The sequence below is a fragment of the Pogona vitticeps genome, chromosome 3 (genome assembly GCF_051106095.1).
Source record: "Pogona vitticeps strain Pit_001003342236 chromosome 3, PviZW2.1, whole genome shotgun sequence".
Classification (NCBI taxonomy): Eukaryota; Metazoa; Chordata; class Lepidosauria; order Squamata; family Agamidae; genus Pogona; species Pogona vitticeps.
In genome coordinates this window covers 172,571,811-172,586,007 of record NC_135785.1, presented here as the reverse complement: position 1 = coordinate 172,586,007, position 14,197 = coordinate 172,571,811, and the positions used below count along the sequence as shown (strand labels likewise).

Sequence of the window (14,197 nt, the reverse complement as noted above, 5' to 3'; positions counted from 1 at the left end):
TAACATAATGGAAGGATGTTCATACATATCTGACTGCAGAACCTGAGGTTGGGAGTTCAATTCCCCAGTGTGCCTCCTTGACAGGGGCTAGGCTTGATGAACCGTAGGGTCCCTTCCAGCTCCATAAATCTAAGGTTATTATATTATACTTAGTCCAAAAACGAAATTAGACCAAAGGCTGTCCATCAACGTAATGCCACAGCTCCCTCCCCTCCATCTTCACCCCTTTCCTGATAATATGCATCTGTATTAAATCGTGGGTTAAAAAAATAATTTATCTGTATAATTGGCTGAAATTCTGCTGATGTTTCTGTAACATACAATTACATTGCAAATGTGTATATAGGGCATCATGACCAAGCAGTCTGCATCATATGATTTGACTGCACCACTGATTGTGCGATAGGTATGTGTCATTCTTTTTTCTTTTCACTCCAAATCTCATAATTCTCCATACTAGGAGTTCCATCTGCCAGACCCGCATCTTAATTCTGCTCACTTGGAGAAAGGTGAGGCTGGAAGGCTTCATGGCCTTGGACAGGTTGAGCTCTGATCAAGCTTCCTGTCAGAAAAGGAAATTGCTGCTCTGCTTGCTGGGGATGGCACATCTTTATTGCATGATTCACGGTGTGATTGTTGCACAACACATCTGGAGAACTCCTTTGTGCATACCACTTCTGCCTTGGTGCAATTCCTCTACCATATGCAGAACAAGTTTATACATGCAACAGGATTTCATCCACTGGCGTATAGGGTAGGATGTGTGACTAACTTTTGCATCAGATGGCATACCTGGGAAAGGGATACTTAAATCTATCCTTTCTTCTGCCTCCCCTTCCTCTGTGACACACTGTAGGAAAAAACAGACCCATAATTTTATGTATGGTTAAAATGGATGTGAATAAACAAACATGCTGCCATAAGAGCAGGTACAAACATGTAGGGGGACCATACAGAAAAGCATTTGAATATTCAGATTGCAGGTATGGGAATGGTATGCTTGAATACAGCTATATAGAACAAACCAAATTCTCAATATATACAGAAGGGCAGTGTGAATGAGGAAGTAAGATAAAGTTTTAGTGAGAACTCTCTTTCTGTCTTAGCTTCTCTCTTTCCTTCCTTCTCTTTACATATTGTTGCTTTTTTAATGGAAAGTGTCTTGGTTTTAAGAGACCCTGCCTAGAATTTATTCAGCTTTTCTTTTTAATGCTAATTCTTCCAGAGATTAACCCACCACAGAATAATATATCTAAGCATTATAAACCTTTCCTTTCTCCCCAATAGTTAATGTTTAAGAAGTCAGTGTGGAATAATAGCTCAAATGCTGCTCTTTGACACAACAGGCCCCAATTCAAATCCCTTTTAGATCTAAAACGTCCTGGCTAGCCTTGGTCTAATAATTCTTTTTTGCTTTAATACACCTCACCCCCCCCCCAAAAAAAGAATTAGAGAAGGATGTGAAATATTCTCTATTAAGTTTAATATTTTTTTACTCATATTTTGCCCAGTCCTCACAATCTGTTGTGTAAATAAGTGTTGCTTTTCTTCTTGATTTATATGCACTGAATAGTTTGGATCTATTAATATCTTCTTCTGTTCACACTCTCAAACTTGGCTTAAAGTTCTGGGAAAATTTTGCTGACAGAATTAAGGAATTTGGGAATCCCATGTGTCATCATGTGAGCTGTGCAATCCTGTACATGTGCTCTCAGAAGCAAGTCCTGGATTCACTTGTAAGTGAACAAATATGCTACTATAGTCTCATCCCCCCCCGTACTAAAATTTCTTTACTACCTGTATCAGATCTTCCATATTTGTTTTCTTTATTCTTTAAGAACAAGACGTAAAGGTGCGCTTTCTCTTCTTTCCCTTCAGTAGGGCCTGGAGGAGATATGGCAGCTGTGGCTTTTTGTCAAGGGTCAGCAGAGAGCACAGCTAACAAAGTGTCAATAAAATACATTCTGACAGCAGTAGTCTCTGTCTGCCAATGCTAAATTAAGAGCTGTCCAACAAATTGGAAGCCTTCACAAAATAAAACCAGGAATCTCCTCAGTTGCACCATGGTTCATCTTTCTGAAAATAAAAATAACAGTCTAAAACTCCAAAGGCAGCAAATATCTGCCCTTGTTATTAATTGAGAAAGACACATTTATTTGACTGTTGCAGAATATAAAAATATAAGTAAACATATGACTACAATTTAAAAAAAGACTTTTAGTAAGCTTCCACAGTATCTCTTAGGACTCACTTTTCCATCATTTTTAATTACACAGAATTCTTAGAGTCCACATGCTGTGAACAGAAACCTCTGAACTCCAGTGCTTATGAATCTAATGTATTTATAAACAAGCAACTGCCTTCAAATGCTTAAAACCAATATGATGCTTTCCTTTTTCTCCTGCCTATGACCCTTTGCACCACCTAAATCAGGGTCCAAAGGGTCCATATTCTTTTTAGGGAAGGTATTTGGGGTGCTGTCTCTTAGCTAAAGTAAGTAATGGAAGCGGTAACTCTCCTTCAAGTTCAGCTATGGATTGGACTGCATAATGTGACTATATAATTTCTTTGTGCTTTGGAATAAATAATATTTATCTTCTAGCTATGCAGACTGAAAAGGACTGGCCTGAAGAATGTGCTTTAGGAATATGCAAACAGACACACACACATAATATTCCATTCAAACAACTTACAAAAACTCAGTTCAGACTCTTTTTTTGGCCTTTCAGTAGCACCATGCAAATACTTGTGTATGACACATAAACACATCTCTAAGAAACAAGTTTCATGCAAACATCTCTCATGGAAGTAAATAATTAATATCCTCAAGGAAGTATATTAGACATTGCTTTCCCCGCTTTACAGTCATTAAAAGCATCAAAACATCTTTCATCTCACTGGAAAATTATGATACCCATTGTTATGTGAAAGAATTTCTCATTTGTATCTGGTTGAAGAGATACTTGTAATATTATTCTGAGCCAGAAAAAGCAGCTTTAGTTAGTCAGAACTGTTGGGCAACTGGAGTTAATAAAAATATCCAAAGCACACCCCCTCCCTCCCAGCACTACCTCTTTATGGCAATCTTTTCGGCCTCTCTTTCATAATGCAAGCCTACACATCTTTGTTCCCTCATAAGTGGGTATGGCTCTGCCACTGCAATAGATTCCTCTGCACCTCTTGATATTTAAAGCAGGTCCAACCATGGAGCAAGATACATGAAACAATCCTAAGTGGAGTATGCCGCACAAATTTCAGTCTAGGCCTGTAGCAGAGAATTGAAATCTGTTGTTGTCCTATATCTCTCCTCACTCCCTCAGCAACATCGCAACATCTCCCCCAGTGTTCAGAATTCCATTATCCTCTAGAGCAGGGGTCTCAAACATGCGGCCCGGGGGCCATTTGTGGCCTGCCAGATGATAGTTTGTGGCCCCCGCCTTGCCTGCCCCCCCTGAAGTGCCCACGCGTCCTCTGCTGTCAAGAGTCAAAAAAAGCCTTGCCTTGCTCACCGGCTCTCTCCCAAGACAGTGCCTCTTGCACCCTCCATCCAGAACTGCCTTTTTTTGAGGGGGGCCTTCAGAGGAAGGTTGCCGGACCTCCATGTGTGTGTGTGTTTGAGGGCTCGTGCCCCTCCTCCTCCTCCTTGGAGCCCCAGCCGGGTTAAGGGAACTCCTGGGCGGCTTCCTTGGGCTCTTGCTCCACTTGGCGGAAAATGTGATGCGGCCCAGCCTCATCCAGACTCTGCCTCCAGCGGCCCCCAGGTAAATTGAGTTTGAGACCCCTGCTCTAGAGAGACTTAAGGGGTGAAAAAGAGCAGGAGACAGATTCAGATCTCTGCTGGGAAGCTCACTGAGTGGACTTTATAGCTAATATGGAATGGTAAGGTTCACTGAAAATCGGGTACAAATGAATGAACTAGATTAATCATGGGCATTAGCCAAGGAAGCATGCTTCTGTACATCTGTGTGGCATAAGGACAGGATGAGGTGCTGACAGACCTGTATTGTTTCTGTCTGAGAATCACATTTTTTTTAGTTTCTTCCTATCTATGGTATTTGCCTGAGAATGAATGGAGGAATGCTGGTGCCAGCATGGCAACACCTATGTGGTCTGGCAGGACAAAGCCAGGGCGGCTGCAGGGGATTCCCCTACTGCCTCACTGGCTCCTGATTGGCAGCAGGGAGTGGGGTTCCCTTGCCGCCATCACATTGGCCAGCAAGGGAATTGAAAAATTGGGGACTGCAGGGCAGAGAAAAAATGGTTACAACTCCAGTCTGCTTGCCCAGCATAAAAGCAAGGGAAGCAGCTGCTCACCAACCTTCTCCCCTGCTCCTCCCTCTTTTGTGATAATAGTGTGGTGTGTTGACTTTTGTTGTTTCATAGGTTGTAGGGATGGTGGGTTGGGCATTATCAGTACAATGAGCTTGTGTTGTCAATTATTGTTGCCACAACCTGGCTAGTGATTTAGAGCTGGATCCAGATAATACAAGGGCAAAAGCAGGAGCCTGCTCACCTGGGATAATAAAGGAACCTTGCCTTATGGGGAGATTTGGGCAGGGGCATGGTCTGGCCCAGCTTGGGGGCCTGCAGGTCCAGCCCCTGCCATCAAGGATACGAAAACTAAGGAGTGGTCTATGCCCGTGTGGTTTCCAGAAGATGGCTGCTTCTGGTGGAACCTTCAGCAGCTGCTGAAGTGAATGGTGGTGGGCACTGGGGGAGGGTCACCTGGGCCTCTGGATGCACTGGATCCAATCCCCCAATACTAACCAGGGACTGCTCCTGTACCCAATAAAGCTGTGTTTTTTTCCTTCTTCCAAAAGAGTTGTGTGTTGTATCTCTTTGGGTGTAGTTTAGAAAAGGGGGGACACGCCAGGCAATAGGCTAGTATTTTGCAGAAGGAAAACTGGTGAAACTAAAATGAAAGGAACTTTCCCGAGAATCTCCATACAGGACAAAAGTGCAATCTGCTCTCCAAAATACAAAAGCAGTCTTCTGAACCCAGTGTTCTGTCCCAGCTTTCATTTTACAGAAGGCAAACTGATGAGAATCAGATGTAAATAAAATGGCCGAAAGGAATCTGGATAAATGCCAAATAGTGTATTTGTCCCCCGTAAAGCACATGATGTGCTAATAGCAAAAAAAGAAAGAAAGCAAAGAAAACAAAAACAGAAATATAGTGGCACCCTTAAAAAATAACATTTAAAAAATCCATTTGCTGAGATACAACAGATGTCCCCCATGTGTCTGAGGATGTAGTTTATGTACATAAAACCGCCCACTGAAATAAAGTTAAAGGTGCCACTATCTTTTGTTTTTGCTCTGCTCTGCCTTTTCTGGAGCTGAAACAAAGTAATACAGCTATCTCTATGAAAGCTGCTACAATATATTAATATAGCAAAAGGAAAACTGGAGATGCTCAGAGACAAAATCCCTACCTGAACCTCAACAAAAACAACAGAGAACATATATGCGCACAGAGAACTCATCTTCATTTTCTACACAGTAGAAGTACAGAGATCCATACAGTAGTATAGCTATAAGTTTTGCAGAGCCCATCCCTTTCTCATGAACAAGCACTTAAAGTCACAATAACTCAGTCTGAGATATTTGTAGGTGAAAAATAAAAAAAATTCTTTACTTACAGTTATTTGAAATTACAGACATGTATATATTGCTTTCTTTACAGCACACATACTAGCAACCAATCGAACAAATCATCAACAACAAATGACATTAACTGATGAATGAGAACATTCATCACAGAGGCAGTATTTTAAAAGCTGGAAGGAATTATTGGTTAGTGCTGGATAGACAGTTAGCCCAAACAGGAAAAGTCCCTCCCAGTCACTCAAACTACAGACAGCTTGCAAGGTTGTAAATTAAACTCCAACAAATCAGACCATTGGTCCATCAAGCTAAGCACAAACACTGACCGAGAGCAGCTCTCCAATAATCTTTCCAATCTCTTCCTGGAGACTTGAGGAACTGAACTTGGGAGTTTCTGCACTAAAGCAAAGCAAAGTGTGCTACTTTTATACCACCCCATAGCACTTAAAGCACTCTTTGGGTGGTTTACAATTTAATTGTGCAGGCTACATGCCCATGCCCATGCACACACACACACACACACACGCACACACACACACACACACACACACAGAGAGAGAGAGAGAGAGAGAGAGAGAGAGAGAGAGAGAGAGCCATGTACTCAATTTACCAACCTTGGAAGGATGGATTTCTGAGTCAACCTCGAGCCAGTTACCCGAGCCCATAAGGATTGAACTTAGGTCATAAGCAGAGTCTTGACTGCAACAGTGCAGTTTAACCACCACACCACAGAACTGTCTACCGCAGAGCTACAGTCCTATTGCCTCTGTCCACTGCCTGACCCTGCAGGATCACCCCCAATATCCCAGTTTTTCCTTCTTTCTTTTTTTCTAGGAGGCATGTTTCAAATTGGGACGCTGTACAGATGCAGTCCTTGAAGTGAATATGGTGCACACTATCTGACCTGCCAGGTTTTTCAAAATGGGATTTAAAGTATATTTTTTAGAAATGGTTTTGCACTGTAAATAATAATAAAGTAATTAGAAAATGAACAAAAAGCTGAGCAACCGCCAAAGGAAGTGTCTCTGAGTACAGTGGAGCCCAGAGGCAGCACACTGTGGACCCTGAGTTGGGTTCAAATCCTCTTTTCTATAAAGATCATAGGAGAAATCACACCCTGTTATCCTAACCTATCACAAAGTGTTGTAATGGTAATAAAACAGAGCAACTCCTTTTCTGTGCTAGCCTAAGCACTTCAGCTGAAAGGTGAGATTAAATTTAAAAGGTTGGATCCAGATGCAGTCATAATTACAGTTAGTTATGTGCTATCAGAACAGAACCAACTTATTGTGACCCTAATTGGGCTTTCATCATCATCATCACTATCATACCTTTATTGGCATAATAAAACAGAATAGAATAAAACAGTAAATAGGGAACCTAATAAACAAACAAACTCCAGCAAGTCAAGGCACAAAGCTCTATTGCAACAGCTTTGCTGTAGTGATCGGGGGTCTCAGCATACGTCTGATGTCTGCCAAGGATTTTAGCAAAATACTCACAATGTTGCTTTAATGATTTCTGGCAATCCAAAGATGATTTCTCATGGCTGGTACCCTGATTCCCCTAAAATAAGACCTAACCTGAAAAGAAGCCCTAGTGTGATTTTGCAGGATGCTCGTAATATAAGCCCTACCCCCCAAAATAAGTGAAACCCCGCCCTCCACCATTGTGCAGCAACCAGAAGAAGATGACATGACTGCATTTGAATAAATGTACACGGCTGTGCATGACAAAAATAAAACATCCCCTGAAAATAAGCCCTAATGTCTTTTTCAGAGCAAAAATTAATATAAGACCCTCTCTTATTTTCAGGGAAGCAGGGTACATAAACAAGTGTGAGACCAACAGTCAAATAAGACTTTGTCGACTAGATTCAGGTAGCATCCTTATTCTCTGTAACAGGGCTTTAAAGGTAAGTGAGATATTTAAGGAGTGATTTTACCAGTTCCACTCCCCCAGAGAGTTTCCATGGCCAAGGAGGGATTTGAACCCTATTCTCCAGAGTCCTGGTCTATCACTCTATCCAGTATACTACACTGGGAACCTTATACTTACAGTTGCGCCACTTAAATCAAAGGAAATTTATTAAGATGAGAACCCTTGACTTGAACAGGGGTACTCTATGACTACGTCTGGATCTATCTCAATGGATTTTAAGCTAAGACAAGTTAGTTTGATGGTTTTCCACCCCTTCCTGCACCCATTTGTGCCTCCCATACAATAATCCTATCAAAAAATGGTCAGGGAACACCCCTAAACAACATGATGATTGTGAGAGAAGGCTCCTAAGAGAGGTAGAAATCACCCCAAATCAGAATTGCAGCATATGGTAGATTAACGTAAGGAACTACATAGAAACAGAGTTTCCAGTCTGCCTTCGCTGCCATATGGTTCAGTGGGGTGGGGGAGGCGTGTTTCAGGTAATACGTAAGAGGTAGAAGATATCAGAAAATGTTCTGTAAACTGCAAACTTCCATAGATAAATGTCAAGCCAATTTGTGACTGCTTTGCCTGTGCTTATCATTTAACAAAAAACACACAAATTGGGAACACAGCCTTACCTTAAGTTATTTTTTAAAAAAGGTTTTTCATTTATATTTTCTTATCTTATATTCACACTTTCTATGGATAAACACAACAAATACATTTTAATTTCCAGTACTCTTCATTCTACAACTTCATAGTCAGCTATTAAAATACTAAGATACCTAATCATCAAAATTGGACAAAAACATAAATTATCATATTTCAATGTACTGGTGATCAAAGTGCTAGTCATGTAAAATAAAATGTAAATGAATTGTATATATATATATTTATGGAACCTGATCTTTGGAGGGGGCACCTTAGGAGCTTTACACAGCAATGCTCATATTTCATCCCTAGAAGTTCAGTTCAATATATAGTGTAAGAGATCTGTTTGCTTCATTTTGCATTAACACATGTACAGCTGAAGGTGTACACATGTACAGCTAAAGTGCACTGAAGGCGCAACTAAAAATGTAGACTTCTTTTTCAGTCAACATGCAAGTTGTGGGTCTATAATGTGACAGACTGATTGTAAACAAACTGTACACTACACACCTTTTTACTACATGCAGGAAATGCATGGGATATATTTTACTGCTGGAACAATTACTTAGCATTAACTAAATCATTACCTAATGGTGGAAAATGAATATAGATTTTCTCAAAGGATAGGCAACTGAAATCTTTATAATACAGTTGGGGATACTACACTTTCCTTATGCATTCTACAGAACCAGTTCACTTGCATGTAAGTCTTCTGCAGATGGCAACCTAGTAGGAAAACATCACACCATCCACAGGAACTATATAGGCACAATATCAGCAAAATTCTAAAAAACAGCATTCAATAATACTGATGCTACACAGAAAGGTATCAATACTATTGATCTTTGTACAGTGTTTATCAACATGGCAATTGCTCATGTTGCTACTAATTTCCTCATAATACTGTATTTGTTCTGTGTACTTTTGCAGAACACAGATCAATTTAAGGAATGCTTTAAAACTATAAAAATAGAGTTGTTATTTTATAGCAGAAGTTTGAATACAAAATTTATCCAAAGCTTTTTTAAAAACAGCTTTTTTTGTCTTTAGCTGTATGCCCAAATCACTGTAAATATATTCCCTGGCACAGTAAGATACTCATGATGCAAAATTCTTTGAGGATATTGCCTTTTACCACAAAATGACTTTCACCTAGCTGAGCATCTTTCCATTTATTTAGGAAATAATAGCAACTGTGCTTTAAAAACAACAAATAAACTGTCAAGGCTATTGTGTCTAAAATTAGATCTATGAGGCTTATTTTGGTGAGTGAACACATCCTGGATGGCTTGGATCCTGTAAATTTCAATCACTTGGCTGCCTACGATGATGGGATGGGGAGAAAGAGAGGAAGGATGCTGTGGTATGCATGCACTTCCTGCAGTCACAACAAGCCCGCAGCACTCTGCTTCTTCATGCAAGTCATCCTGTGGTGGAGCTGTGATGTTATCAGCCTTCATGCTTTCAAGTATCCAGTTTGTGGCATGGCTATTATGACTCCACTCTCAGTTAATTATATTTCAAACCATTGACCAAGACACTTGTTTTGTGATCATATTCTACTTATGTAATCTCAGCAATCATGCCCAGTCCGATCAATAAAAAGAAAAGCCCCACATAACATCTGCCTGTCAAAAACAGAGAGGCAAGTCCAGAATGTGAGTAGCACTTATAAATTAATCGTAAGCTTCCCCAAACATAATTTTGCTATACTGTTTGCTCATTCTGTCCTCCACATGGTAAAGAATAGAACAAAATGCCATGGGGCTAAGCTAGGTAGTTCAGTGAGGTGATCTATAACCTGATGGGTTATCATGAAGACAAAAGAATAGATATTCTGTGGTAAGGCAATGCGCAGACAAGGTTTCTGTGCAACCTTGAATCTTTGTACCCGTTAATTTTTTTTTAAAAAAAGAATCTGTTCAATTGAAACAAAAGGCTTATAAGGCATATAAAATCTGTGCAAGTGCAAAAACAAGGAGGCAGTTATTTTTAATACAGAGACTTACAGTCAAGTTATAAGCAGTACGTATTCTTCAAGACTGTTGTCTAGGCAAATATACATTATTAACTTGCTACCAGCTGTGCTTCAGATATGTATAATCACCCCAAAACCTGGAATTACAGATGGACATAATACTCAAGCCTACTAAAAAAATAATCAAAACCACAATTTTCTGAGTGCAAGTAATACCTTGGCAATTTTTGTTTTGTTGCTTTTCATGCCAAATATTTCCTGCAAAGACCACTTCCACTATAAAGGAAATTAAGCTCCTCTTTGTTTGGAATACAGAATATTAAAAAAAGACCTGATAATATTATAATCTCCAGTCCACCTTGTAGAATGAACATTTGCAGAATTTCAAGCACTATAATAGTTAAAGAGTTTTGAAATGTTTAGAAATAAATTTTGTGGTCTAACTCCAAATATTTTTAAAAAATCATCATTATGACTAAAGGGTGCTTCAGTTATAAAGAACAGATGTTAACCACGTTGCTGGTTATCACTACCAGTTAAGCTAGCTAACTTTTATTGGTTATCGATACATTTTGGTTATTAAAAGTTATAGAAATAATTTGCTTTAGCTTTATCAATGGTGTTAATCCCACACTTTGTTAAATATACATGTGTAGAGAAGCCTCTGCATACTTAGTAGGGTGCATCCCACTCAGTTCAATGGTGCTTTGTTCCCAAATAGATGTATACAATATTGTAACCATAGTTCACATGATCCTTTAAACAGAAAAACTCACTACCAGGTTTGTTTGTCTAAGCTCATTTTGGCGTCCCATTTATGGGTCGGGGGTGGGGGAGCATCACCAAAAACATGCTGCACAGTCAGAAGGCTGATCACATGAGACATTAAACAAATGCATTATATTTATTGACCTGAAGGGGATGTGCCCTCTCATCTCTTAAACATGCCATTATAACAAACAAGAGACAAAACTACAGCAATTTTCCCTGTCTCAGCGAACCAGCCTTGTCATCATCCACAACACATTAAACACTGAAATTCCTGTGTTTCAAGAACAGCAGTAGCTTCAGAAGGGAAAAGAAGAGGGGAGAGACTAAGCCTATTATACAGCAACCAGTGGGTGACTTAAGATATATGTAAACTGGCATTTTAGGCTAACGCACATTGTGCTTCTTCACGCCTAGGAGAGAAACATCCAAATTATCATTCCTTTAAACACCACAAACACATGCCACTTACTGCCTTCTCAGACACCTATAAAAAAGGTTAAGCTGTGATCAACAGGAAACCCGATACAGCTTAGAGTGGCACCCAGCAGTGGCACAAAGTACCTGAGATTCAAACACACACACACACTGCAACACACACATATGCACCTTCCAGACTGTGGCACTTGTGCTACCATATTATTACAGCTGTCGAATGATGAAAGGGAGTAGATAGGGATCCCCATGTGCTAGATGCCATCAGTTGCAACTCTTGGCCCCATCCTGGGCTGAAGAGTGCTGGCACTTTGGAGGGTGGTGATGAGGAGTCATTAATGATATTCCTAGAAATAGACTCTGACGGCTGCCAGATGCTTCTTGGAAATGCAGCAGTTTCTGCATTAAAGAGACACAAGGAGTTGTTCAAGGTGAGGCTCTGGGGCAGAGGTAGGGCTGAAGAGCAGGGCAGGGGCAGCCAGGAGGGCAAGGCACTAGGCAGGCAGGCCCGGATGGGCAGCTGCTGGACAGAGCCAAAGAGAGGTGGCTAAAAGGGAAAGGGAAGGGAAGTGCAAGGAAGGAGAGGCAGTCACATTGAAGGAGGAATAGAAAGACAGGAGCCAGGCTGTGGTTTAGGGAGTGCAAGGGAGAGACCAGCAAAATTAAAGTACAAAAAAACAAAATGTAAACAAAAAGAGAGGATAGAGAGAAAAGGCGCTATATGTGTGCGTGTGGGGGGGGGGGGGGTTGTGGCCAAAATGGCACAGGAGGCAGATCCAAGAGAGCGAGTTTCGAAGGAGAAAATAAGACACTTCCTTGCAGGAGAAGGGAAGAAACTGCGGGTTTACTCTTAAATAATAACGAATAACAATAATTGGACTCGGAATGTGATGGTCTCTCATAAGGGGAGGCTGTTTTTTTTTTCTCCTTCCCTCCTGAAAACTCGAGGGCAACAGAAGTGAGATGGAAGAGCAGGAAGGAGAACCTAGCACCGACACGGACACCAGCACACCACCCGCCGCGCTCTCCCGCTCTCTCTGTCTCCCTCTCTCTCTCACACACACACACACACAGGCACACGCACACCTCAAGTTTGAAAGCCAGCCAGCCAGCCAGCCTCTCCCTGCCTCACCAGAGAGAGTCCAGGTCCCATTCCTGCAGGAGCGCCAGGTCGAAGCTGTCCATGGTGAGGTCGGAGGACGAGGAAGAGGAGGGCGGAGAGAGGAGGAGGAGGAGGAGGAGGAATATGTCAGCGCTCCTCAGCAGCCACAGCGAAGCGGCCAAGGTGCATCTTAGCAGCGCCGCGGGTGGGCGAGAGGCGAGAGGGAGGAAGCGGGAGGGGGGGGCGCCTCCCGCGCGCGTCCCTCCCTCCCTCCCTCTCTTCCCTGAGCTGAGCAAGAGAGAGAGAGAGAGAGAGAGAGACGCAGCGGCTTGAGACACCCGCTCGCTCCCTCCCTCCCTTCCTCAGCGAAGCGCCACCGCTCGCCCGCAGGCGGCGGCTGTTCCTCTGAGCGCCTTTTCCCCGCAGCTGCCTCCCTCGCCTCTTTTCCTCCCCTCCCTCCCTCCTTCCCTCCCTCCCTTTCTCCCTCGCTCTCCAGCGATAGAGAGCGCGTGGCGGGGTGGCGGGAGCCCCGGCGGCTCGCTCCGGCTCGCGGTGCACGCAGGCTGCCTGCCGCAGAAGCGCGCCAGCGGCTCCTCGCCGAAACCCGAGACAAGCCGGGCTTTCTCCGCCGGAGTGTCAGCCTCTCTCGGCCCCGCTTTGTTTCCTTTTTCCGCGCTTTCGCCCTCGCCGCGGTTTTTTTGGCTTTGGGGGCTGGTGTTGGTTCTTTTGTTGTTGTTGTTGTTGTTGCTTTTTTAAAAAAATCGGGTTGTTTTCACGGCTGCTGAGTGCATTTGTGTGGTTCAAGATAGCCAGAGGTGATGCTGCAACCCTATTCGCAGACGTTCAAGATTCACAGCCATAAGTGGCGCTTTAGCAATGACTCGGGGAAAGAAACAGGCAGCCGAAAAATCGGCTCACTTTTTGCTTGTCGCATCATGTCATGTCCATAATTATTTATTTCGCAGACACACACAAAGGGATTCCCTTTTGGGGGAATGGCCGGTCATTATTCTCAAACAAGGGTCTTCTGACTTCTCTCCCGGGTTGTGTCTGGAGGCGGGGAGGGGGGCAGGGGGAGCCATGGGGCGGGAGTGACTTAAATAATATTTACTGTCAGATCACTTTCTCCACAGACGCCCCCACACACACACAAATATGTCCAGGCTTTTGGCCACTTCCAGAAAGGTGTCTCTATAACAATTTGCGCTTTTTCATCATGGGGTGGTGTGTAAGGGTTTGGGGTGTTTATTTATTTGTGTTTTTCCCCCTGGTCTGCTTGATCTCTCTCTCTCTCTCTCTTTTTAATGGACAGTATGTTTTTAAATGCTAGCGTAAACTCTAAATGCCTGGGTGCACAACATATGTGAGGTTGGGGAGGTAATTCTTTTACATCATCTCAGCTATTCAGATTCCACCCACCTTTCCCAAATGTCACAGGCCTATCTAATATGACGCACACTTTAAGCAGTAGCTGGGGAAACTGTTGAATGAGGGAGTATGGAACCAAGTCAAAATCAGAATGGCCCTAGAAAAGATCAGCATAGATTTGGGATCAAAAAATCTGTCCTGTATCAGTTTATGTTTCTCGCTGTGTAACAGAAAGACAGGTGAGGATACTGGATATGTTTAAATAAAATGTTTCCCATTTAAAAATCTAAGTTGCCACATGCACAGAGATACAAAACAATGCAATAAAGCAGGGATGAGAAAGTTTAGGCCCTCGCTATGTC

At 42.3% G+C, this 14,197-nt stretch overlaps 1 protein-coding gene across 9 annotated transcripts in view; it reads right to left on the bottom strand.

The window, feature by feature from the left end:
* The window catches only part of AFF3 (ALF transcription elongation factor 3), a 309,887-nt gene extending 297,062 nt beyond the window's left edge, over positions 1 to 12,825 (bottom strand). For 8 of the 9 annotated variants that reach the window (XM_072994485.2, XM_072994483.2, XM_078390317.1 and 5 more), the window contains exon 1: positions 12,498 to 12,825. In XM_072994485.2, coding sequence (XP_072850586.2) covers positions 12,498 to 12,550 — 53 coding nt within the window. In that variant the 5' untranslated portion in view covers positions 12,551 to 12,825. The remainder of the gene's footprint in view (positions 1 to 12,497) is intronic. The other variant, XM_020805632.3, reaches the window with a different exon arrangement.
* Positions 12,826 to 14,197: the final 1,372 nt, after the last annotated feature.